The sequence below is a fragment of the Streptopelia decaocto genome, assembly GCF_964273445.1.
Source record: "Streptopelia decaocto genome assembly, chromosome: 2".
NCBI lineage: Eukaryota > Metazoa > Chordata > Aves > Columbiformes > Columbidae > Streptopelia > Streptopelia decaocto.
The window spans coordinates 34,949,749-34,977,663 of NC_138655.1; the positions used below are offsets into that span (position 1 = coordinate 34,949,749).

The 27,915-nt window shown below is 38.7% G+C and overlaps 1 protein-coding gene across 1 annotated transcript; it reads left to right on the plus strand.

The window, feature by feature from the left end:
- Window positions 1-10,866: 10,866 nt before the first annotated feature.
- Window positions 10,867-25,856, plus strand: LACTB2 (lactamase beta 2). Its single transcript, XM_082045476.1, has 7 exons — window positions 10,867-11,084; window positions 11,871-12,034; window positions 13,350-13,473; window positions 15,730-15,908; window positions 20,107-20,255; window positions 21,838-21,919; window positions 24,329-25,856. Exons 1-7 carry the CDS (start codon window positions 10,963-10,965, stop codon window positions 24,370-24,372), a joined length of 864 nt encoding a protein of 287 aa, XP_081901602.1. The 5' UTR covers window positions 10,867-10,962; the 3' UTR covers window positions 24,373-25,856.
- Window positions 25,857-27,915: the final 2,059 nt, after the last annotated feature.

Sequence of the window (27,915 nt, forward strand, 5' to 3'; positions counted from 1 at the left end):
TATTAATTAACTTCACTGATACACATCTATTCTGGAAAAGATAACGGTAAATTGTCTTTCTAACTGGTGGAGTCATTCTTCATTACTGGTCCCTAAAAAGAAGAAGAAATACGGAAGATTAGCAGTAACAATATTTTCTTTTAAAGCATCATACAGCAATTCTCATGACCATTTAAACATGCAAGTACAAAATGCAGAATGTACTGAGATATCAGCGAACAATCAGCCTAAGAGAAGTTGCACCTTCGAACCTGCTCACGTCACCCACTCTCCCAACCATAGTCACTCTCCACTTAGCAAGCAGCACATGTGACCCAACCACATTGCCTACTGTAAATAGAACTCATTCACAGTCCTAGCTACACTTACATTGATTAAAATTGCAAGGATCCTTGTGACCTCTTTGAGTAGTCCTTAGACAACTTTCCTCTGTAGAACTGTGGTAAATGCCAGGTGAAACAGAAAAGCTATAAGGTAGTACACTCTGCCTGATTCATTTCCACCTCTGCAAAGCTATAAACATTAAAATGACAAAGTCCCTTATTTCATTTGCTTATCTGAGAAAAAGTTGCTGGCAGCAATCTCAAAGGATAGTATGCAGTACACACCAAAGAACCGGGTTTGGGCTGGTGCCACCACCAAGCAGCAGCAGAGAATACACGACAAACAGCTGTGCCAGGGAACCTGGGGCAGGGGCAGGCTGTGCAGAGGCAAGTCTCCTGTGGATTTTTGTGAATTTAGGCATGCTGCCACAGAGGAATGAAATGGAACAATTGGTTAATATCTTATGAACAAAGGTAATGACAATTCTTTGCTTGTGTTGACTGGCTTAGTCTACGCTGTAACCCAAGTACAACTCCAGAAAAAGAGAACTTAAGCTCTTCATTTCCTAATGAAGACAAGTGGGAATGTAACAGCGTAAAAGGGTGCTGGGTTTCTAAACATTTTGTTGTTGTTGTTGTTGTTGTTAATCTACACCTTAGCTATTTCTAGCCTCTTGCTTTATCTCATACTTAGGTTTCATTCCCCAGCCCCAAACAGGTCAGAAAGATCAGGTAATCCTACAGCTGGGATAGCTGGAATCCTTTCACTGTTCTTTCCTATCCTCTCCAAAAAAAATACCACTAATGTCTTTCAGACCACTAATGCAATTTATATCTAATTCACAGTCAGATTCAGGGAAGTGGACTTCAGTACAAAGTCCAGCATAAACTGAACTTAATGTTTACAAATGTTTCATAACTGAAAACCTGTGTGCAAAACAACTTAATAGTTTATTACTAGGGCTCACTTAAGAAAATTCCAAAGAAAACTGTATTTACTCTGTGTAAGAACATCATGTCATTCTGCAACTTGAGGTACCACCTTTGTCAAACTGTATGTTGTTTTTTTTTTTGTGACAAGAACATTACACATGGTTTTTAGAACAGATTTTTTTAAAAATCCAAAACCCCAAACAGGTTCACTATTTGTTTGTTGCAGGAAACCCAACAGTAAAAGTTAAGTCAATAACTGGATACAAACAGAAATTTCTTTGGGTAGGCAATTCATGGCCAAAGTAGGCAGTATATCAAGGTTCATATTTAATGAGTGATATTGTATTAGACACTTGAGTGACAAGGAGTAGCCTCTAATTTTGTGCCTGAACTGAATAAATAGGGTAACGGGATGTGTCCCCTTCTACAGCCTCCCTATCGTTTTATATTTGGGCACTTCACAAAGAGGAATTACCTCATCTAGGTGTTCCTGCTCCGACAGCAGGGGGACTGGATTAGATGATCTTCTGAGGTCCCTTCCAATCCCTAACATTCTGTGATTATCATATTACCCCTAAAAAGAATGGAAGTTTTACAGGCTATGTCCAGACTCCTCTAAAACAACAGCATGAAGAGTAGATGTGAGCCAGCTGACTTCTACTTCTGACACAGATACTGTTCAAACTGCTGTCATGTCAGCAATCTGCAGATCTGTCAGACATTGTGGTGGTATGGGAACCCAACAGGTAAGCTGAGATAAATGAGGAGCCACACATTTTCAAGCATGTCAGCTTGCTCACAGTCTCATAATTATCTTGAACAAGGAATCTAGTCTTGAAAAAGCCTTGGACTGGCTGGTAAGAAACAGGGTTTACATCTTGCTCATGGTAACCTAAAAAAAAAATAATCTATCAGACACTCATGAATCTGTATTCCTGAATGTCCAATGTCTTAATTCCAAGCCCGAGCACAAATGCCTGCTCACAGGTACACGTGAAATCTCTGTTGAAGATCTCAGCCCTTAATATCCCCTATATTTTATGCATGATAGCACTCCAAAGAGTACCATGGTCTCATGTACCAGGTGGGGTAAAATTAGGTGCCACAGGAAAGAGTATCTTGTATCACTCAGAATTATATTGCCCACGGTCTTATGAAACATATGAGATGTAACATGAAAGGAGCAAGAAGAGTAAAGTGCCTGTCAGCCAACGTAAATGTAAGCCTGCTCTGAAAACTAACATACTTCTACGGAATCATTTTGTGATAAAGCAGAAACAATAAAATGTGGTTAGCAAGGCATTCTTTTCTCACCATAAATTTAAAATGCTATTAAAAAATGCAGACTTACCTTAATACTGGCCATGGATAGAAAATTTTCAGCTTAAAAAAATGTAGATTTGCATATTCACAGGCTTCCCATCCATACCCTTACAAGACCTGAAAAAGCCCAAGAAAAGATAAAGGGCTTACTGGTATAACACAAACTGAAACTAAAATCACATGGTAACCATGTGACACAGTTAATGATTTGCTACCTGTCAAGAACTGTCACTCTTATGAATATATTATAAAAATTATATTATAAAAATTCTGTTTAGAAGTCCAAGTCCATATTTACTACTAAGTTCAATACCCTCCCTACCCCACATCCCCCCCAAATAGGGGAGAGAATGGAAAGGGAAGGGAGAAACTTGGATTGAGATAAACACAGTTTAATAAAATAACAAAATACTAATAAACGACTAGTAAATTTTTATATAAATTAGAAACAGAATATAAAATAAAAGATACTCGAGGCAATTCCTCACAAACTCCGTCCACACCAAGCAGCCAGTCCCAGGAAGCAGCATCTGGTCCCAACAGCCGATCCTGAAGAGAGAAAAGAGGAAAAAAGGCAGAAAGGCCCAGAGACCTCTGCAAAATGGCAAAAGGCTGAACTAAACACGCCAAACTGAACTCCCCCCCAGCTTGGACAAAAAGAATGAAGAAGAACGCACGAGAGAGAAAGCACCCAAGAGAGAGACCAGCAGATCCCAACTCTCCTTAAAAATGAAGCATGATGCTAATGGGATGGAATACTCTTATTGATCAGTCTGGATGTCAGTCAAGCTCTGCCCCATCCATGCTCCCCTTCTTCAATGCCTCACACCTGTGGGCAGAGCACTCAGAATGCCCTTGGCTCTCAGACCAGATCAATTAAAAATATTAGCTCTGTGCTGGGGTGTTATCTCTTGTTCTTAAACTAACTCCAAATAATGACCATGCTATCTATGAAAAAGAAAGGTTTCTAACTACATGAAGAAAATTAACTCATTTTCAGTCAAACCAGCACAATATATTAATTTATTTATTTGTATATGCATTTATATATCTCAAAGATTTATGAAAAAAGAACAATCTTTTGGGGTATATCGGAAAACTGCAGTACAATGCACTTTAAAATCTAAACAAAAAGCTTTTCTGTCAAATGATTCATCAAGATACTGCATGTGTCCAGCAAGTGATTAAAATTGTTTTCCTCTGGTAAAATTACAGGTGTTTGAAAGACCCTGCTCTGGGTGAGCTATTGGCACTCAACACACAATTTTTATGTGTGTTTAAAAGAGCTGCAGGGCACAAGGGACCGGTGTTGCGATTCAGCCTCTCTGACTGCACGGCATAGGATGATGCCTGCCCCCAGCCTGAGCTTTTCTGGCTCTCGGGACAGGAGATGCAATCCTAGCAGTATCTTCATAGCTAACACAATATCAGTGCCTGCCTTTTCTTGTGCTCCTTCCTGCTTCCCCTTGTAGGTTGTAAACACCACAATCATAAGCCACTCTCAAAGTGCTTGAAATATCATTCTTCTCATGGCATCAGTTGAAGAACAGAATCAATGGACCAAGTTAATTTTCTAAAGCTAAAAATATGTCTGAATCCAAAGCAGTGCTGCAGAATTTCTGGTTCAATTGCACATGGCTCGTTCTTGCAAGACAACACATTGGGAAAACACCTTAGGACATCAGTGAGCCAATGCATTATCCATAACAGCCTTCTGAATAGAGGCAGTAGAGACCTGTCTGCCTGTGCAGAATCATCTCGCTGGTGATTCAAAGATAACAGGCCTACTATGTGCAGGCCAAACAAGCTCTTCATTATGCTATGAACATCGTGAATGCACTAATTTAAAAAGTAGTTGTATATTGCTCCACAACAAAATCCTGGTGACTTCAGAAAAGAAGCAGCTCAGCAATTACAATGACACCTGTTTTGTCCTATAAAAGATCAAATAAATACAAACACTCTGTAAGAATATAGGTTTTGTGGACACTATTTCTTTCAGTGTTGGACTAAGCTACTGTGTGCTTTTGCAGCAAATTAGATGTCTGACATCAGCATAAAACTATGTAATCTTTGCCAAAAAAACAAGTGTGATTCATTATAACCATCCTGTCTTATATTCTCTTAACCTGATTGTTCCACTTGCATAAAATCCACTGGGATGGACTGGACCACTCTTTCTTTCCAACTTTCACTTCACTGGGACATCAATGGTTGATACTGCAGGAGTAGCTGCAGTCAAGACTGTGTCAAACCGTCTGTGGATCAGACTATCTACATTTAGCAGCTTTTACCAAGATTACCCCTCTCCATGGATCTGGGGCAGACTGGAAAAACAAATGCCCTCCATGCCTATGTTCCTTTAAATCCTAAAAGGTCTCTATCAAACTAAGTGAATTACTAACATCATTCTTTTACGCATGAAAAATTTTGGTCATCTGTGTTCTCCCTGAATTATAAAATTCACATAATTTTGCAGCAGGGCAATAAATGCATTATACACTGAGTTTCATGTATAGTTTGAAATTTTTATAGCTCCACTTCAGCTTTTTTAAATTCGTAAAGGCTTTTCGAGCTATTTGCCCAAATAGTGACTAAACTCCTACAGCTTTATACAAAGGCATCTTAAATGAGCCAAGTCACAAACTCATTGATGTGACCTTTGTTATTATCAAAAACCAACAAAAACTCTGTAGCACAGAGAGAGAGACAAGAATTGTGTATCTGATTTTTTGAGTGTAAAGCAAGCAGCTCACAAGCTAAATTACTGGCTGGATGATTTATTTCTTTACTAGTTAGGCTCGCCATCAAAGAAAACACTTTTCTAAATTGTGACAAAACTCCTATGGTATTGGTACACATCTTGTTATTTGCTCTCAGATGGAGTAGGAATGAGCTTTTTTCTTGACTTTGATTAGTGTTAACAGGACATTGGATATTTTATCTTTGAAATAGTCAACTTATTCCAGACGTCGGAAACTAAAGTCCTCACTAGGACTAGCATAGAAATAAACAGAACGAGACTCTGAAACTCTTACCTGAAAAACCACAGGATTTCTGAAGATCTGTTGTGTAAGTCTCTCTTTACATTTGATACTTGAGCTTTGCTGTCAATTAATGGTTTTGACATTGGTATTAATGGAAGTTACAGAAGAAAATGCATGGCTTGATAGAGTGTATTGGCTGATTATTTCCCTTCAGTGTAATACCTTCCTCTACTTTTTCATTAATTACTCCAAAATACTTGTACAAGCTGCCAGTAGTTTTCTACCACCACTGCTACTTGGTATCCTGCTACAGCAGAAGCCCTGGTCACCTATCCAGTAAATCCTAAATTTGAACTCACATGGAGTATTTATGCACTGAGCAGCATTAATAGAGAGATATTTAGGAGAATCTCACAAAGATACAAAGAAGCTGAGGTGGGAAGGGACTTCTGGAGGTCTTCTGGTCCAAACTTCTTGCTCAAGCAGGGTAACCTAGAGCAGGCTGCCCAGGAATGTTTCCAGATGGCTTTTGAATATCTCCAAGGATGGAGACTCCACAGCCTCTCTGGGCAACCTATGCCAGAGCTTGGTCACCCTCACAGTGAAAAAGTGTTTCCTGATGTTCAGAGGAAACCTCCTATATTTCAGTGTGTGCCCGTTGTCCCTGGTCCTGTCACTGGGCACCACTGAGAAGAACCTGGCTCCATCCTGTTTGCTCCCTCCCTTCAGGTATTTATATACAGTGATGAGATCTCCCCTGAGCATTCTCTTCTCCAGGCTGGACAGTCCCAGCTCTCTCAGCCTTTCCACATGATGCAGATGCCCCAGTCCCTTCATAATCCCCCTGAATCACCTCCTACAAAACAGCTGATCTGGCTTTCTACATTTGCTACACAATGCTTCCTCTTAATATAGGAATCTTGTGGTCTACTAACCCTCTGTGAAATCTGCTTCACTTCTTTTTGATTTAAGGTCTCTTTACTCCTCTGTGTACCAGGTAACAAGCAAAAAAATACAATAAGAAAATATCTGCAAGTACCAAGAAATAGCTCCAAGATTTGTATTAAAATAACATGAAAACCTACCAACCAAAAAAATTCTCAACAAGATTTCATGTGCCTATGTTTATGAAGATAAGTGTCTCAAGAAATTTTCTATATACTATTCAATTGATTCTGTCTAATTATCACAGAATTACATGCTTATGCTTAGACTTATTAGGCTATTACACAGCCACAGTGGAGAGGCATTTATCCTCAACAATCATGCTTACATTGGGGAAGAAAACCAAGTGGCAGAACTCAAAGGTTTCTTGAGCACTAAAAATGCAGAGACCATGTGGGATTTTCAAAAATACCAAATTGCATTTTACTATCTCATAGTTGTAGAAAATTAATCCACCATCAAATATCACCTGGTATATGAGGAACAATAACTTTAGGCTCCTTAAAACTCAGCTTTTTTTTTTTTTTTTTTTTTAAACTAGTGGTCTAACATGCCGTGTTGAGAATATTTTTCCTCTCAAAATTCTGTCTTAATAACATAAACCAGTCAGTAAACCGAAACAACTTGAGGCTGTACACTCATATTTGCTTGTACCGCAGAAGGGAGTATAACAGTAAGACTTTCACTACGTGCCTATTAACCCTTGTATTATAAGAGAAATAACAAATTTTTTTAAACTGATAGGCTTGTGCAGCCAATGAAGATGATAGTAGCAGGTAAAACGTGCACTTCGTTCCCCAAAGGCACCCACTTCTGCCACCTACAGACGAAATAGATTCACAGCTCTTGCCTAATAGAAAATGTATTATTTTACTACAGGACAGCAAAAGCAGTAATAAGGATTTCCCAGGGAACAAGTCTGCAGACCGGAAACATTTTTTCATTTAGAAAACAAAAAAAGTCTTGTCATATTAAAAGCACCTGCACCTTACTGTTTCTGAGTTTTCAATGACATGTTAGACTCCAGGTAAATAATTTCAGAAATCTTCTCTAATCTTGCAGAATTTTCTTAGAAATAGGAAACCACTGAAATGTAAAACTTGTATTTGCTTAAGTAGTGCCTTTTTCTAATGACACAGCAACTAAACTTTAAGGCCTGAAAATGTGTTGAATATACAACCAAATAGGATACACACGTGCTACAAAATCACCATAATAGGGTACCTCATGATTAGGTAAGTTCAGGTCTAGTGACAGTTTCTTATAAAACAATATACAGGAAAATGATATGGGAAGACACTGGAATATGGCATATAGGGGTGTCTTGCTTACTTTATCAGCATTCCTGCACACAGAAAGGCTTCTTTCCTTTAACCCTTTCTATTGTATTTAGTTCAAGCTTAGATGAGCTTGAAAATTAAAAAAAAAAAAAAGTTACGGTTTTATATATCAAATAAGTAAAGCTTTGATTTATCAAACAGATCCAAAAAATTGTCTTGAAGGCTTACATATAGGGATGGCCAGTATCTGTACTGCAGCACCGCCTGTGGCTTTTGTGCTGTCTGGCAATTAACAGCTGCAGCAATCAAAGTCCAGGAGCAGATTTTTTTTAAGTGCTGCATAATACAGGCCTGCACAACAAACATACTGCTGGCAAGCCTCTGGTGTGCAACAAAGCAAACCGTTTGGCTGAATGGGTGACTGTAACGTAACACATACTGTTTGTGGAGCTGAAGGGTTAGCTAGTGCTCCCAGTGTACTAGCTGCAGCCAAATTAGCACTGATGAAACAGCCTAGAGGCAGGCACGCTGCTGGTCCCTGAGCTGTGAAGATGCAGCACTGCTGTCTGACCAGGTAGCTGCAGGGCACCATTTGTTCTCTGACCCTGGAGGCCAACTGAAAATCCATAGTCATGAGTCAACACTAGCAAGCGCAGCATGCTCTATGTCAGAGCTGCCTCCCTGCTTTTTGCCATCCTCTGCCTCACACTGCCCAGGAGGCCAAACGCACCAGATGGGTCTGTGGCAGACTGGGAACCTGCAAGGGGAAAAGGAGCAAAGAGACAGAGCATTAGAGGGGGGAACACCTGTTTGTCATGCATGGCAAGATACAGACCTCTGTTAGTATGCCGAAATCTTCAATAGCTCATCTCCTGGCATGTATTGCAGGTATAACTTGCCCACACTAGAGTTTAAGCAAACCAAAAAGTTTAAGCTTTGAATTTTCATGAAGTTACAAAGTCATCTTGAAGCCATTGAGTTCTGTTTTTCAGTTCCATGCTCTAATCCAAGATATGTCTATCTAATGAGTCTTTTGGAAATTTGCCTCTCAAGATCATGTTTGGGGATTTCTGCCCTAGCAGAAGACAGTAGAAACCTGTTCTGTTTGCCCATGCAAATCCTAGAAACAGCCCCAGATGGAATATAAGTGTTGCAACTCTATTTTTATATAGTGAAAAACCATTTAAGAAAACAAACAAACAAAAAAAAACCCAGTATTTTTTGCTTTGTATTGCTATGATCACCTTATAAATTTACATGTATTTGTTATGAGTAATATATAGGCTCTTATATAGGCATAAAACAATTAGATAACATTTGAAATTGTAATATTGATAAAGTTGCCCACAGTAATATCACCTGCTTTAATTTCAGGTTAAATCATCTTTATTCTTCATATACAGGTACTTCAAGGAGAGGATGAATCTGCTGTAATTTCTCTAAAATGCCAAATGAAATGCAATTCATCAGGGGTTTCAGAGGGGACACTGCTAAGCCAAACAGGTGAATTTCAGCACCTTGCAGAGTCTAGAATGAATGCTGTTTTCAAACACAGTATTACTACTTAGATGACAGAGACAGAATTTCACAGAATCACAGAGCAGCTGAGGTGCGAAGGGATCTCTGGAGGGCATTTGCTGCAACCCCCATGCTCCAGCAGGGCCACCTATGGCCAGTTGCCCAGGACCGTGTTCAGATGGCTTTTGAATATTTGCTAGGATGGACACTCTGCCACCTCCCTGGACAACCTGTGCCAGTGCTCAGTCACCCTCACAGGGAAAAAGTGTTTCCTGATGTTCAGGGCGAACATCCTGTGTTTCAGTTTGTGTCCATTGCTTCTGCTCCTGGCACTGGGCACTGTGACAAGACCAGAGGCAATGGCCTGTGACAGAGCCTGGCACAATCCTTTATGCATCCTCCTTTCAGATATTTATATACATTGATCAGATCCCTCTGAGCATTCTTTTTTCCAAGCTGGACAGTCTCAGTTCTCTCAGTCTTTCCTCATAGACAAGATGCTCCAGTCCCTTCATCACCTTAGTGGCAATCTGCTGGACTCTCTCCGGTATCTCTCCAATTTTCTCAAAAATGCTGAATCCTACATAGCTCCTATATGCCATGCAGAAGGATATATAGCTCCTATATATGCTGTGAGCATGTTCTCAGACGACTGACAGCCAGCTGAATACGAGCCAGCAGTGTGCCCAGGTGGCCAACAGCATTCTTGTATCAGGAATAGTGTGGCCAGCAGGACTAGAGAACTGATTGTGCCACTGTACTCGGCAATGGTGAGGCCTCACCTTCAATACTGTGCTGTTTGGGACCCTCATCATAAGGACATTGAGGTACTCGAGTGAGTGCAAAGGAAGGTGAAGAAGCTGGTGAAGGGTCTGGAGCACAAGTCTGATGAGGAGCAGCTGAGGGAACTGCGGCTGTTTAGCCTGGAGAAAAGGTGGCTGAGGGGAGACCTTATCGCTGTCTACAACTACCTGAAAGGAGATTGCAGCATGGAGGGTGTTGGTCTCTTCTCCCAAGTAGCAAGTGATAGGACAAGGGGAAATGGCCTCAAGTTGTGCCAGGGGAGGTTTGGATTAGATATTAGGAAAAAATTCTTCACAGAGAGGGTTGTCAGGCATCAGAACAGGCTGCCCAGGCAAGTGGTGGAGTCACCATCCCTGGAAGTGTTTAAAAGGCATTTAGACAAGGTTCTTAGGGACATGGTTTAGTGCTAGAGTTAGGCTATGGTTTGACTCGAGGATCCTGAGTATCCTGAAATGATTCTATGATTCCATGAATACACAGAAGATGCAGCTGTCACTACCATCGATTTCTCCCAACTTGAGGAAGAAGCCAGCAGAGCCGGGACCTCTCACCGAGCAGCAGCGAGCCACCGACTCCTCAAAGGAGAACATCGCTTTTATTCCACTGAGTTACCGCAGTGTCTGTTCCTAGAGAACGAGTTTCCTGCCAAAAGCCGCCGGTGGCCGCGGGCCGGAGGAACCGTCTCACTGAGGGCGGCAGCCGAACTGCCTCACGGCCGCTCCGCCTCACGAGCGGGCGGAAGGTCCGGGAGGCGGAGCGGCGGGGTGGATAGTGGCTTCCGCCTTCGCTCCTCGGCGGTGGTGTGAGGGGAGGGGAGCCGGGGTGGTTTAGCGAAGTGCCGCTGCAGAGATGGTGTCGCTGCTGCCGCGCATCGAGCAGCTTTCGTCACGAGTAGTACGGGTGCTGGGCTGCAACCCGGGGCCTATGACTCTGCAGGGCACCAACACCTACTTGGTGGGCACCGGGCCCAGGTAACGACCCTGCTCGGGAGCTGGGGAAGGGGTGGCGTCGGCCGCCGCCGCTCCCTCCCCGGCCCCTTCTCCCGCCCCTCTCGGAGCCTGTGCGCTGCCCCCGGCTCGGGAGCCGGCTACTGGGCTGTCCCTAAATGCCTTAATTAGGGTAAAAAATAGGAGAAAAAAATAAAAATTATAGCATTGAGTCTTGGGGACGGGTGTCCGGAGGCGGCCTGGGCAGGTGGGGTGTGGAGTCTCGGCCGGGCGACTGTTGGGCTGAGGCGGGAATTCCGTGAGGGAAGCGGGGGGGCACTCGCCTGTCCCGGCGGTGCTGAACGGTAGATCCCACAAACGTGTGGACTAAATTTATTATTTAGCCCCCTTCGTAAATTGTTATGCCACGGGGGTAGAATATCATGGAGGGGAGAGATGGCGTCTGGGAAGTGGAGGTATTCATTATTACAGCATTCAGGGGAGGTTTAGGTTGGACATTAGAAAACGTTTCTTCACAGAAGCAGTTGTTGGGCATTGGAACGGGGTGCCCGGTGAAGTGCTTGTGTCACCGTCCCTGGAAGTGTTTGAAAGACGTGTGAGTGAGGTTCTTAAGGACAGGGTTTAGGGATGGACTTGGCATTGCTAGGTTAACAGTTGGATTCAATTACCTTGAAGGTCTTTTCCAACCGAAATTATTCTATGATATCCATGCAATGTTGGGTTCTTTTTAAAACATGATCTAACTGTCAGATGAGCACTCTAAATTCTCACACTGTTACTGTTCCCCCCCCTTTTTTTTTCCATGTGTAGAAGAGTCCTTATTGACACTGGGGAGCCAGCTACTTCTGAATATATTGGCTGTTTAAAGCAGGCGCTGTCAGAGTTCAACGTCTCAATTCAAGAAATTCTAGTGACACACTGGCATCGTGATCATACTGGTGGAGTACCTGATATCTGCAAAGACATCCCAAATGGTAGGCCAGAGATTTCAAATATTGTTGAAAATGTTAGATACATGTCAAGAAAAACTTTTACTGGGTGCTTCTGTACAAATCAGCTGGATTATTCTTCTGAGCTCTCCATATAAACTACATGTAATTTCATTATACTGTTGCAGTGTGTAGAATGAGACCAACGAACTATCTAAATATTATAGTCGTCGTATTATGGGTTTTCTTCAATACCTGTGCATACCTTTATAGTGAATTTTTCTTGTGTGTGAATAATGAGAACCTAGATTACCATCAGCAGTTTACATGATATTAAGAGATGCAAGAAATTTTGATACTCCTTTCTTTCTACCTTGACAATAACAATAAATGGACTATTATTTTTGCTTGGGTAAAAACAATAAATAACTTAATATTGAAAAATGAACATGCATAACTTTGAGATTCCTTACAGCAGATCATCAGTAATTGCTGACAAATTTGTAGGCCTCAGATCATGAGGGGGAAGAGGGTAGGGCAGTCTGCAGGTAAATTTTGATCTTAAAAAGTGTATTTCATGTTGATAAACAGTAGGAGATATTTCTGCTTTACTATCTGACAAGAGAATAAGCAGTGTGAATCATGTGGTTCTTCTTACTGTCATTGGACTTCATCACAAGCTTTGTCACAGGCATTACCAGATTTTGTAAAGTTGCCAGGTGCTTGTCTGCAAAGGAGCCTGGGCGCTACTGAAAACAACACTGGTGTCTTTGTGAGGATTTTGCTCTTGTCAGCCCATGAACATGGTTGTAAAGACTAGCAAGGGATATAAATACCTTTCTGGGTTGCTATCTATAGCTGTTCTAGCCAAAGCATTCACAGTTTGTTCACAGTTCAGAATGACAGATGCTGAGAGAAATTGCAGGTCAAAAAGCCTTCATCCAGTGTTAGTCAAATATTGAATGGTGCTTCTGTGAAAAGTAATGCAGAACATGAGCACAGAAATCTTAGTGTTGTTGTAGAAACTTGGGTTTTTTTTCTTTTGATGAGTCAAGAAGAAACATTTGTAAAATATAATAATTACTGACACTTTATGAATTTCACTTGTGCTTTTTCATCTTCAAAATTGCTGCTGGTACAGAGTACAGTATCCACATTCAGTGACTTTCACTATTCAGTGTTTGTGGTTCTGGAATAAGGGGATTTATAAACATAAAGTTAGTATACAGAATTTCTTGCATCTAGTTTTGTATTCATACAGTGTAATAATTAATAGCACTTGTTGAAAAAGTAGCCTTTCTGTGGAATTAGCTTTGTTAGTGACATTCAAAACATCATTTTCTTTGCTTTGTTTGAATAGACTCTGAATATCGCATCAGTAAGCTTCCTCGTGTCCCTCACCGTGAAGAAATAATAGAAGGAGGCCATAAATATTTTTATCTTAAAGAGGGAGATGTGGTACAGACAGAGGGAGCCACACTCAGGTAAACACCAATTTCCGCAAGTTTGTTGGATCAACTTTTTCTTCAGAATTCTGACACATATATGTACCTTAACTTCTAGTGACTTCTAATGAGTTCATACATCTAATCTTTCCAATGCTTATGCATGTAGACTTCCTATCATGATCCAGCAGGGTATGTTTGTATGAAGAAATTGTTTTTATGAATGAGAATTGTCAGGAATTAGCCTTTGCTTTTTGGCCTCAGTATAGAAATTAAGAACATTTCCCTTGAAAATTATTTCCTCCGGGAAAATCAGATAGGATTTTACATACTTTCTTATCACTCTTAGATATTGATACTTTTGGGGAAGTTTATGGTAGTCGGGCTGGATTATTTAGCATGCCTTTCTTTTTACTTTAAAAGTATTTCCCAAGGAGACACTAAACCATTTAATACTTAAAATGTTAAGTTTTAAACCTTTAACCCATCAGCTTCTTATAGGGTGCCAATATGGGAGGGCCTCTTCTCAGATAGCATATTGCCTGTCTTGTCAGAAACAGAAAGCTACTCTGTCTCACACGAACACACAATAGAAAGATCTGACCATTCTGTTTCCAGACTTCTTTCCTTAACAAGGCATTACTCTAAGGACAAATTTAGCTTGTTTTCCTCAGTTTAGGTGTGAATTATCTGCCACTTGTAGAATGTGCCAGCTGGCTGATTGGAAGAAAAAAACGGAAAAATAAAGCATATATTTGACCAAAAGCATTTTATTTTGTTAGCGTTACGAAAACAAAAACCAAACAAACAAAAACCCCAAATCCCACAAACAAAAAAAGCAAACATGGAGAGTATTATGTTGAATATTGAAGACCTATCGCTACCCTAAGTGGTCCACATTTGAACAGAATCAATTTAGACAGGGAAAACAACTTGTTACATTTGAATCCAAGTAAGATGGCATGAAACATTTTGAAGTTTGGGATAATGCAGCCAAACTTTTTGCTTGGTTAGAAGCAAGTATTCTCACCTGGTTAATTCAGTAAGTGCTTTAAGGGTGCTCTTAGATCCACCAGTGGTTCCAAAATAGCAGTATCTACATAATAAATTTTAGTTAGCAACCTGCATGTTTGCAAGCTGTGTTGGGTTCTTTTTCCTTTGTTTTTCCACATTAGTGGTTAAGCTTCCTGGTAAAGTTTCATCAGGAACTGCAGGATACCACTTCCTACAAAGGCAAAATGCAAACCCATCAGGTTGATTTTCATGTTACCTCTGCAGCACAATGTCTGAGCTGCTGTCTGCTGAGCTCAGTATTCAGTAAGAGCTGGAAGTCAAGACGGTGCTTCTGGCCTCCCAAACCTGCACTGGCGTGGCTGGGTGCTGTTTAGTGTTGGCCTGTACACCTTGCTTGGCACCAGCTCTGGCAGCCCCTGATCACTGCTTTGATGCATCTGTCATTAACAAGAAGATTCTGATGAATTTCAGCAATGATGCTGGTCTGAGCTGCGTACTCTCAGTTTGAATCAACCCCAGCAGGAGGCCGCCTGCTTTTCAAAAATTGTAGTGAAAGGACACTGCAGCACAGCTCCTTAACAGCCCAGGTTACTAGATACATATCAGCTGTCCATTCCCCCTTTGCTGCGTTCTAATGCAGTACTCATTCAAGCTGTGGGATCCTAAATCCTTACCATTCAAATGTTTAATGACCTGCACATAGAACAGTAGAAAGACCATGACTCCTTGTTGTATTTGACAGCTCCACTCCACTGTGTCGGGGGGCTTTCAGGGAAAAATAAATTTCGGGGGACAAGAACTTTATCTGGGTTGGGTCCAGAAACTGATAGTTAACTTCTAAAAGAATTGGCAACGTCATCCTTACCCTCTTTTGCTAAGTGCAAGGTGTATGTGAAGGACTCCACACATTTCAATCTGGAAATAATATGTCAACTTTTCTTTTTTAAAGCTTCAGAGTAAAGCCCTCTGCAACACAAATTCCACATGACTAGCCAGCTCCCTTAAAGCACTTTTGTTATGATCTGTCATGTAAGTAAAAGCATGTTAGAGATGATCTGTGTTCTCTACATGGTATGAGAAAATGGACTACAATTTGACAGCAATACGCTGTTTATATCGATACTTCAGCCTTTTTTGGTCTACTTTTTTCTGGGTTTTATTTTGTTGTTGTGGGCGCCTTTGCAAGTATAAGATTTTATCATTATTTGTCTCTAGCTTCTGAAATGATGCATATATGCTGCATGAAAAACTTATGCTTTTTTCTTGTTATTCTTTAAACAGAGTCTTATATACTCCTGGACATACTGATGATCATATGGCTTTACATCTAGAAGAAGAAAATGCTGTATTTTCCGGTGATTGTATTTTAGGGGAAGGAACAACAGTAATTGAAGACCTATATGATTACATGAAAACTTTGAAAAGGTTGTTAGAAATGAAACTAGATTTAATATATCCAGGTAAGTGATTCTATTTTTAACTGCACTGTTTTACTATATAATTTTTAAATATCTCCTCTAAGAATCTGAGAACTCCTGTTGCCGTCCAACACCATTACTAATGTAACAATTAGAGTTTGTTACTTAATATATGGGCAGTGCTAAGCTAAGATGATTTTATGGCATGGTGGTTTGCAAGACTTGAAAATTTCCCAGTGATAGATATTTTTCCTTCCTGAGATTTCTCCATTTGAGGGTCAATGTTGTTCTTCTGTGCCCAGAGCCTACAGAGGCCAGAATCTTTCACTGTTGGAATTATACATCAAAATTGGTTTTCTTTTATTACTCTATCCATGTGCCTTAATGTTATCCTGGAAGAAAAAATAATCATTGCTCTTTTGGTTCTTTCCATTCCCACATGCACTGCCACTGGTGAGTAACCTAGTAATGTTTTTTAAGAGATGTCTGTCCTTTGCAGCACAGTTTAATCACAAATTCATCTTGGAAAGCTGCAGAACTGTAAAATGGTTGTCTTGGTTAATGACTTATTTTAAATTTGAACAAGAGCCAAGAGGCCAAACATCATGTTCTAAAAATAAGTTGCCAATTCATTCAGTCTATGACTTTGCCTTAATTTTTTTCTCTGTCATCTCCAAACCTTAGGAATGAATTTACTTTTCATATAAGTCATATGCCTATTTGACAAGACTGGATTTTAAGAATTCACGATGTAACTTAGGTTTAAGCTCCTCATTTGCTTTTTCAGAGCTACATCTCAGGATTTTTTCTGACTTCTCTGTTTCATCTTCTTCAACTTGGCATTCTGAGCAACAGTGTCTACATTCTCAGTTCTGCCTTCCTCTATTAGCCATCTCTGTTTAGCCTACATAACCAAATCTCTTTTGTGTCAGTTTTTAAAATACGCTTCTTTTGAAGTAAGTGTTCTTTAAATGCTTTAAAATTTAAGCATAAAAATGCTATTTAAGAAAAATATTACAGATATTCCATGGATATGGAGGCTGACATAGACAAAAATAGTGACTTGCTCATAGGTATTGACTTAACTACTGGTAAAACTAAAAATATTTTAGCCTCCACAATCTCAGTGTATTGATCAATCAAATGTTCTGCTTTTTTTCCAAATGCCTACATAACACAGTGTGTTCCTCTAATTTAATTTCTGCCTTCCAAAACCCCATATATGCCAAATTCTATTTGGTTTATCAATTATATCTGTTGCATTTCACTCTTCTTAAAAATTATTTATCTAAATTACATATTCACCAAGGTTGAATATTTGTCCTATTTATCTGTAACTGTTTGCTACACTGTTGTATGTCCATGCTGTACTTGTAGTTAGGAAGCTAGTCATGTATGCATTCTCAGTGATGAGTATTAAGGCTGTTTGGCACTAACTTTCTTTTTTTTTATCCATGCATGACAAAATGTAGTGCAATTGTGTAAAAGATAAATATTGCCCAATCAGAACAATTGTTTATACTATTGGTATGTACTATGGTAAAATGGTAACTATAGTAGAAGTTTGTTTGCCTTACCAATACTTTCTATATAAGCTCAGTACTTTGATTTTATCGCAGTTTTAAGTCTTCATAATTCTTGAGCTCTTTCTCTGTTCCACATCCATGCTTTAGCACTCACATTGCAGCCTTGGAATTAGATATAGAGCAGCAGGAATTTTTGTAACAAGCTGACTGCTGGCTAAGTGCGAGTAGCTAAATTTTGCCAATCCTTCCATATTTCTTCTTTTAATTTAATGTGGAAATTACTTCAGGCAGGATACTCGTGACTGTCTATTTACAGCCAATAGTTGATGACAATCCTTGGGACCAGAAAAGGGTGTTTTAGTCAGCAGAGGGCTCCCTATCCTGTAATAATAAACAATAGAAAAAATGGTACTGGAGTTAGGAATCTGTGCAAGATTTCATAAGCCAATTATTTTCTTCAATTTTATCCTTTATGCTTTAATTCACTGTAAAATAAGAGAATCTATATTTCTTCAGAGTGTTATGAGAATAAAAACTTACTGTTTCTGATCATCTGGGCTATACAGAGATCTGAAAAATTAGGAAGCTGTCTGGTATAACTCTAAATTATTGGAAAGACAGTCATATTTTGAGAGATCTATTTTACATGCTCAGAAACATTTTACATTTATGCAGATATTAATTTTTTTTTATTGGAGAAGTTAACTGCGTTGCTGTCCCTGAAAAAATATGGGTCAGAAAGATCCATATTGAGATTTAGTTCCAAGCTTTCTGATATCATTTTAATGTATGTATATGCATATATAATGGCTATGGATCAGATGATAAAATGGATATGAAATGCCTTTAACTTTTCAAAATGTGGGTTCCATTCCAGGAACTGGCATTTGTCTTGTAGTCTAAGTCAATTAAATCTCTTGGAAAAGCAGGGACTGGTGTTAAGCCTGCCTTGTGATTCCCTGTGCAGGCCTTAATTTTGAATACTTTAATGTGACCTCTGTCATTAGAGAATGCAAGAGAATGATAGCCACCATTATAGTCTTTGCTCTGTACATCTTAATGTGGTTTTTCTAAATTTAAAGTTTTGTTTTTATCAATTGCAACATATTTACAGAGATACTGTTTGTAACTTATTTTGTAAGGAACAATAGCTTCACATTAAATACGTTTGACATCATTAAATATATGTGCGTATGACAGTATAGTTTTATATTTACATGTTACGTGTCTTTTATTTATATTATCTGTACACGAGGTAAGCTTCAATGTATATTTAGTAATTTCAAATCTGCTGAATTGAGTGTGTAAGTTGAGATATGCATAAATATTTTGACTTGCTGAAGCATATATACCTTTGACACTTTTTTCTTTCACAGATATTCAAAACATGAAAACTTAGTCGCTCTTTTTCTATAAGCTGCCTGTTGTCAGACAAAATAACTGCTGATTTAAAAAGCCTTATAACTAAAAACCTATTTAGTCAGTTAGGTCAAAAGTACAAGTAAAGAATATTATGATTTTTTAAAATAGAGAACCTCAAAATAAACTATCTGATTTGGATTATACCAAATTACTTCTAAAAGAAAGCTATTTTTTCAGTAGTTTCTGTTCTATTAATTTTATAAATTACTTGGAGTTTAGACCAGCAGAGCTGGAAGTTATGCTGCTACTTCAGGTGAGGTATACGGGCAAAGAAATAGGAAACCTTGCTATAAAAAGCATGTGACAAATATTCATGCAAATAAATTTATCTATAGGTAAAACATGCATGTGCATGTAACTCTCATGTCTGAAACATATTTTCATTTCATCTGTCATTTTAGTGTATCATGAGGCAGTATTTGATTTTTCCACAAAGGTTAGTGCTTTACCAATTAAGCCTTTTTCTGATTTGATTCAAAGGCCTTTCAGAAAGTTGAACAATAAGTCCAGGAAAATGCCATAATAAGTCCAAGGAAAAACATGTGGTTTGCTTATTAACTGGGATCCACATAGCACCTTCTTTCTGCATTGCTTATTCCTACCCTGACATGTTCAGATTGGCTGATTTGTCTCCTTTTGATTTTTGTCATCATATTTATGAAAGTATTTTCTTAACGGCATAAAGTAGAGTGTGTTAGTCAGTTTAAAGATGTATCCTGGAAAATTTATCTGTCACAGTTAAACATGTTACTTCAGTCACTTCTGTGTTTGCCAGATAGCTCCCAACAGGACAGTAGGACATGAGTCCTTTTCCTCAACCACTACTGTTCAAAGACCAGTATCAGTTTAAGTCATCAGTATCCATGTCCTTTGGGGAGAGAGAGGTGGGCAGAGGTAGTATAATCTGAATTTCATCTTTCAAATCTGTTCAGCTCTTTTTAAATAGTCTAAAGTAGTATTTCCTTGCTTTCCTTATTCCATCTGAAGTATTCCCTTTCCCCATTCAGACTTTTCAGATCCTAATTCTTCCTTTCCAACTTAATGCTTTCCAATTGCAGACTGTGATGGAGACATTCTAATTTAATTTTGGCCTGTTTATGTGCAAAAATAAATATACAGATTGTCTTACAATTTAACATAATGGATACTCTGACAGGGTGGTACATACAGGTGTTTCTCCCTTCTTATGACTTTTAAGTCTACCAGAATTTACATAAGAATGATTCAATTATTCAGTAGCACCTAATTTCAAATTGAAGTAATAGCGCTGTGGTACATGTGTTTTGATTTAGGTCATGGTCCAGTAGTACGTGATGCAGGTGCTAGAATCCAAGGCTACATTTCTCACCGAATGGCACGTGAACAGCAAATTCTAAATGTTTTTGAGAAGAATGCTGGAAAATCATATACATCCTCTGAGCTTGTAAAGATAGTATACAAGGTAATTATTGGTTAAAAGTTTGTAGATGAAACTAAAGAAAATTAAGGCTATGTTCATAAAATTCTGTGTAACAGTTCATGAATTTGCATGAAGACCATGGCAGCTTTTTCAAAGAGGAAAATAAAAAAGAAGAAAATACTTCTGCTTGTTCACAATTCATATATGACTTTGCATTTAAATTGTATGTTTGAACACTTTGTTGGAGTGGGGCCCAGATGATTCTTACAAATTTCTTATTTTACTATCTAGACAGTCCTAAGCACAGTTTCATAGGACCAGGCAAAAATAAAGTTGTAGTGCTTGGTTCTAAGTGAAAAGTATGAGATGACTGTTAATTTTTGATTTGTTGAAGTATATTTGGAGCCTCCTGAAAGATTAGTTAAAACTTCTAGTTCCTGATGTATTGGTCTGCAGGAGGGTACAGGTGAACTGCAGTTCCACAGAGATGGATATTGTGCTCAGAAGTGGGGATGCCTGTGTGTGTCTTGAGACACACGAGTCCTTTTTTGCTACTTCATTGTTTTTCATGTACCCTCAGTAATCTCTATGTGTGGTATGGGGGTTACCTCCCTCACAAGTAGAGATAGAAGATAGAGCATTTGCTTTAGAGGAAGATGTCCAGGTTGCCAATGGCTGTGGTTTGTGAACAGACCTGTAACAGCTTCACAACTCATTTTCCATGGTTCTGCTGAACCTCAGCTTCCAAAAGAATGACTGTGTCACACTGAACGTTTTGCAGTGTTGGTGAACAGTTACCTCTGGGTTTTCAAGTCCTGTAGTTTTCCTGCCTGAACAACTGCAGTTTTTAAGTATACAGCCATTCATATCTTTCTGTAAATCACAACTACTTGCCTTGTCACTACATAAGAATTTTTTAGTACTAAAGCTTTCTTATTAAAAAAAAAAGAAGACATAACTTGTCAAGCCTTTTTAAAGATTCACAATTTATTGAGCTAGTTTTCTAGTGAAATTTCCTGCCAGACTCATGTCATTTGGAGAACTTTTTAATTTTCAAAAAGAAGACTTTACTCTCAGGAAGATAGTGCTGGAGGGGGGATTTTGAGAAATGTTATTGGTTTTTATCTAGTGAGCATTGGAAAATTTTAAGAGATTTGTCCTCCTAAAGCTGTTGTATTTTTTAATTGGTTACTCATTTACAAATACTAATTGTTAAAGTCTATTTAAACCCATGCAAATATTGTCCTGGAATAGAAGTAATAGGTATTGTGGAAAAACGCATCTTTAAATTTGTCTTTAAAAATGCTCAGCTACACTGACAACCCGGTGCAGACCAAGCTCAGAAGAGCACCGTAGTCTTAATGTTGGCCAAAGTTTGCATAATACAAACACATAGTGCAAACAATGATCAAAGTAAACAGAAGTGTGTTATTAGGTTGCTAGTTTAGGTGGTGTAAAATTGATTTACTCATTTCAGTTTGTTGTCATTATGTGATTAACCAAATGTTAAACATCGCAATTCAGAAGAAGAAAGTCTATATTAATAAACCATGAGTTCATATATTGAAAGAATAATTGGGAGTTATATAAACAAGTACAGAATGCATATTTGTGTTCCCTTTAGGAGATCCCTGAAAATTTACTTCTAGCAGCAGAAAATAATCTCCTAGTCCACCTAAAGAAGCTGGAGAAAGAAGGGAAAGTGTGTAAGTTGTGGCTGGAAGGAGGGTCATTTTCATTTTTATTTTCTATGTAGTGTTTCTCATTGTATTTTAGTGCAGTTTCTGGGACAAGAAAAAAAAAGGCAATTAGTTGCAGTGGTGTCCTTCAGACAATTTGAAGTAGGTCTATGTACAAAAAGCCTATTTCAAAACAGTATTTCAAAACTTCTAGAAAATATTTTATAAAGTATTTGTGACATACTTAGAGCACAGATTACTGCAATGCATATACCTTTAAATTTTTATTTAAAACATACCATGGAATACATTCCGAGTGCTAGTGTTTATACCTTTCTGTATTTTCTGAAATTCATACCTAAATATGCATGTACATAGCATTTTATGGGATTACATTTTACATTTCTGTCTTTCCTAAATGCATATGGTTGTATATATGTGTTTTAAAGACAGTTAAAATCACACAGTGCAAATTTTTAGTTTCTCGTTAGTACAGTACTTAAGTAGAGCAACTATATTTACTTTACTGTTTTTACATTTTGCCTTGACTTTTAGTGAACAAGGTGAAGTATTTATGTAGTGGCATGCCTATTTGGAAACATTATTCAGCCAGAAGCTAAGGAAAATATTTCCTTCTGTATATTACATAACTGCACCCATGACTGTCTACTTATAAGTAAATAGTTACATGAATATTTAAAACTTTCAAATTTTCAGTGCTTACCAACCTGAAAAACAACATGAAATTAGTCTATTTTTTTCCAACTTGGACCTTCTTTTTATTTTAATGATAAATCAGCTAATTGCTAAGTACTAATTGTTTGAACAATTGAGACTTAGTTTTTGTAATAATAATGACCTGGTTTTTATTCAAAGAAAATAGATTAGAATCACATGAATACAGTTATTACTGAAGTTCAGAAAATTACATCTTTAAGCATATTATGTGCAAAACGCTCTGGAAGCTTACCAGCATAATACTTACTGCACCAGCTTTTAAATGTAATTTGAATTCTTGGTTATTAACATACATTATTGACCTACACATTTCTCCAGTTTGGCTCCACAAAATTCCTCAGGGGTATCAGATCCTGTTGACTATTTATTCCATCCTTTTCACTGCCAAAGCAGCTCAAGCCAACAGCATTTTCTGACAGGTGTCTGTTCACAAAGTAGCAACTGCTTGAAATTATTAGAAAGTTTAAATAACTAGAGGGGGTACTCTGTTTACAATCCTGTTTACAGGATTGTTGTGACTCTTGCACTCCAGTTGGGGGTCCTTGATTCAGCTGTGTGCTCCTGCTTTCCTTGAACCACAGTGAGTGCCTTTTAAAGTTTATGTTTTGTGATCTTCCATTTGTTGCTCACAGAGAACAAGGAAAGCAAACTCATCAGAACACTTGGAGTTTTTCTATGCTGATCTCTGCGATGTGGGAACAGTTGCTAAATTTTTAAATACAGCCTTAGACACTTAACATCATAGGACCTTTGTCAGATCTTCAGTTCAAATTAAGGACATCTGTTAAGGAAAATTGATTCTGTTGGTTCCGAGCAGGCAGCATACAAATGCTTGCATACTCCTGTTACTTGTTCACTTGGTTTTGATATGATGTACTTTCCACATAGTCTGAGTTCCAGTATTTCAAGTTTTGTTCTCATTATGGCAGGCTTGAGTTGCAGTCATAACATTGTCTGCTTAATTTTCACAAAATATTTTTCCAAAGAAATATGTTGTCAGTATCGATAATGAATGTGACAGGCATATTACAATGTTACAATGTTACTCCATGCAAATTATGGCCATATGCTGTCTGCTGCAGTTATTAATTCACTGCTTCATTCTAAGGATTGCAATTTATGTTGGTATAAAGCTTATAACTTCAGTTAGGAGTGATACTGCCTTTAGAGATATGCTTTTCTGACTTAGAAAAGGAATGTCTTGTATACATGAGCATGGCACAATATACATGTGTAAGCTTTTTCCCATGTTTGAATATAAGCATCTTGGTCATTGTTTCACGTTTTTAAAACAGGTGATTAAGAGATAAAAATAATTTGACTAGTTTTGATTGAGCAGCACAGATTTTTTTTTTTTCTCTAAAGTTCATAAATTTCAGAAAATGCAACAAGCGCTGTGCTACCTCAGATTTCTTAATATCTAGAAATTTTAATATTCTGAACTTAAAATAACTGTGGGACTATTAAACCCTTTTATTAATCATTATTTATATTGCTGGGTTACATTGTGAAACACGTAATGTTTGTCACCTTGCATTAAAACTCAGCACTGGCCTGAAGGAAAGTATTCCAATAGTTTTAATAAAAATGACATGTACAGACATTTGCATGTACAGGTTACGTTTTAGATAGTCTGATGTTTATATATAGCGTTTAAGTGTTAGTTTGTGACTTATTTGTTCTTTTTTTTGTTAACAGTACATGAGGCAGCTCCCAACTTCAGATGGAGGAACAATCTATAAGTTACGCAAGATTGCTCAAGAATATTTTTAATCTGCACAACAGCTGCATGAACAAATATAATGAGCTCATACAAGTAAAATAAAAACTAATTTTTTTTTTAAGTGGTAACACAATTTTAAAGCAACATGAAATTAGTCAGTTAACTAATGCTTTTCATATTCTACTTTATGGGAATTTTAAAAATAACCTGATAACTACTGAGTTAATAAAACAGAATCAGTGTGAAGAACTGAATGTTACCTCTGTTATAAAATACCAAATTTATCATTGGTGGCAGAAGACAAATAGCAAGGTCTTACAAACTTAATATTGCAATAATTTGAAGTAATATTATAAACTTTAGAAGTCAGATATATAAAAAAAATCTCCAATAAAAATAATAGGAAATGTGTTATTCTAAACCTTTTTTCATTTACTTGTTCTTCTCAAAAAGTGATTTTCTAGTAAGTTGTCTGTACATTCTAAAAAAAAACAAGTTATTTTTGTTAACAGATGTAAATACTGGGGTTTATATTTCTTCTTTTTTAATTTAGCTGCCTGCACACATTGTTGTTGATTGCTCACTGCAATAAGTTTTAACAAACACTGAAAGTAATTCCAGACTTTGCTGTTTTCTGGTGGAAATACCATATCTATGGAATTCATTCAAATAATTCATAAATGTTAACAAATCAGTGTCAAAAATATGCACAGAGTTGGAGCAGACTCTTCTTTATCTTAACAGAATCTGCAAGAATGTGATTAAAAAGCAATAGGATATAAATCAGACAATTCCATGTTCTGTGCTGTGCTGCAGCAAACACGTGGCATTTTCAGAAAACGAGGGAAACTGCAGTTTAACCAGACTTGTCATTAATGATTGTATATGATGTTTCTGAAATAGTAAAAGCAGAGATTGCAATTTTACTAAGATGTATATACATTATACATTAAAGGATATTTATATCAGCTATGACATGTTGTAAAAGTCCTAAGACTCCTTGTTGATTATGAGATTATAAATCAGAAGTGGTTTTTTATTTAAAAATAGAATGGTAATGTAAGCTATATGCCATGTAAGTATAAAAATGGGGATTACCCTATTTACGTCTCTTGTTTTGAATACATTCATCTGTGCAGTATGCATTAAAAGTTAAGAATAAAAACAGGAGAAGGGGCAACTTCTGTTTCATCAAGCTAGAACAGCAAACAGCATTTGATGCATTAACTTTCTGTACAGCTGGGGACAGAAATTGGAAGGAGCACAAACTGCATTTCTAGCCTTCCTGCCAGTTAATTTTAAGATCCTGTACTTCAGCATCATTTATTAGGCTGCAGACCTGGGAAATAATTTTGATGGTAATTATAGCCTTTTTGGGGGTTTCTGTTTTGTTTCTTGCTAACTCACTTATTTATACTCTGTTTCAAATGTCAATCTTGGTTGTATCTTTAAGCATGTTTGATGATGAGTGAATTCAAGAAAGGTTCCCCAATAGGAAGGGCATTGTTCTCTTTGTGTCTGTTATTCCAGGTGCAATAATGCACTTACCACCAAATCCTCCCCAGCCGTGTTACCTGAAACTGTGTATTGGGGTTTGCGTGACAAGGACACTGGAAGCTTCCCCCATTTCAGACTGTCAGGAACTTCCTTCCTAAACGACGTGATCATTTCGGAGCCTAGTATTTCAAAAACATCTGGAAACAAACCTGGCAAACATAGAGCCGCAACCCATTGGCAAGCAGCAGGCTGAGGGCTGGCAGTCTCGGGTGCTTTAGGTCATCACACCTTGACTGAAAAGCTGTAAGAAACATCAGGCAGCAGGAGAGAGAATTCCAGTAAAAGAAAGGTGCAGAAACAGTTCAGATGAGGCAACTGTTCAGATGAGGACTTGTTTTCCATTTCAGTATAGCAGTTTACACAATACCATCAGGACAAACGTAAAAACAAGAGGAAACCAAGGAGCTCTCTGCCTGTATAAGAGGCCCTGTAGTCAGGTGCTCGAGGCACTTGCTGATTATAGCTTGAGAAAAGGATGTCTTGTCCCAGTTAAGTCCTGTTTGTTATGTTCTGTGGAGATGAAATGACCTGATTTAAGGCTGAGGTGGGAGGTAGATGCAAGACTACATTGCAAAAAGAATTCTAATTTTTATCCCAAACCAATGTACTTCACAGGTGCAGTATGTTACATTCGTGACTACACAGTATGCAATTATGGATGTACATTCACATTGTTATTGTTGAAATAATGTTCTGCTTACTTTGGAGTTACAAAATACTGGTGTGGCCAGGGGATTAAGAGATTTCTAAGGGACTGAAATATGAATGCTTATTTTTTAAAAACTTTTTTTTAATTAAAAAAAAAATCTCCAGCTTTGAAGGGGAAAATTTCTGTAGCCTTTCCTGTATTTTTAAGTACCCTGGGTCATTTATAGATACCAAGGATCCCTGTCTCCTGATTTAATACACTAATACAAAACCTCTGAGCATCTTCACAGTTGAAGGTGTTTCATAGTTGAAAAACCTGATCATACACTAAGCAGTTTGCTCCATATAGCAGGAAGAAACCAACCTGTGGAAAACAGTTCATTATGTGGTGCACACTCTCAGTTCTGGCAAGGCAAAGCCACACTGAATAGTTGCATTTTAATCTCTTGTCCTGTATTCATTAGCTGCCGGCAGTAAAAGCTGCTGTGACAACACTAAACTTCAGCTGTAAACTGCTCCTTTTTTTTGAACTTTCTTCTCCACATAGCCACTGGGTATATGAGTCAGCCAGAAGCTTTAATAAATAAAAGTAGCATGAATTTGCAGGGCTTGAAGGACAGCTCAGTTTGGCCTGGATGCTTCCTGCATCTGTTGATTTCTCAGACCTCTTATTCTGTTTAAAACTGGTTGTTTTTTTAATCCACAAGTAGCCTCCCTTTTAATGTCTCTTCCTTCCTATAGTTCCCGGGTAGCTTTTCTTCTCTTATGCTTTCTTGGGTTCCTTGTTACGGTTACTCGGATAACGTATGTTATTTCAAGCTATACAGTGTAATGTCAGCAGACGGGACGGTAGGAGAGGGCTGCCAGCACAGTGCAGGCTATACCTTGCGGCTGCGCCTCAGCCGTGACCATAACGAGCCCGGTGAGCGCGGCTGCCTAATTGCATCCTTGGGGTGCCCAGCTGCCGGGGGACTGGCGGCAACAAAATTCGCCAGATTCCCGGGGGAGGAGAAGGACATCGAGGAGGGCGCGGGCCCCGCGTAGCCTGGTGCGCAGCCGCCTCCTCCGCGGCCCGACGAGACTCACGGCCGTTTTCTGTCACCGCTGCCTCAGCGGGAGAGGAAAGCTGAGCCAATGCCCAACACGGGGTCCTGGCTAGGGCTAGCGCACGCACCACCGCTGCCCGAGCCCACACGGCTCGGCTCTCCCGACAGGCCCCGGCCCGCACCACCATCCGGCGCGGCCTCCCGCGGGCGGGGAGGCGCCAGAGCCGCCGCCGTTGGTCGGTTTGAACTGCCGGGCGCTGCCCCTCACCGCCCCCGGGGGCGGGCAGGGGGAGGTGGAGCGGGAGGTGCCC

Bases quoted from the DNA above. Each gene is read 5' to 3' on its own strand.
- LACTB2 (XM_082045476.1), top strand. From the start codon at position 10,963: ATGGTGTCGCTGCTGCCGCGCATCGAGCAGCTTTCGTCACGAGTAGTA. The intron at 11,085-11,870 runs GTAACGACCCTG...TTCCATGTGTAG, and splicing joins TTGGTGGGCACCGGGCCCAG to AAGAGTCCTTATTGACACTG. The intron at 13,474-15,729 runs GTAAACACCAAT...TTCTTTAAACAG, and splicing joins ACAGAGGGAGCCACACTCAG to AGTCTTATATACTCCTGGAC.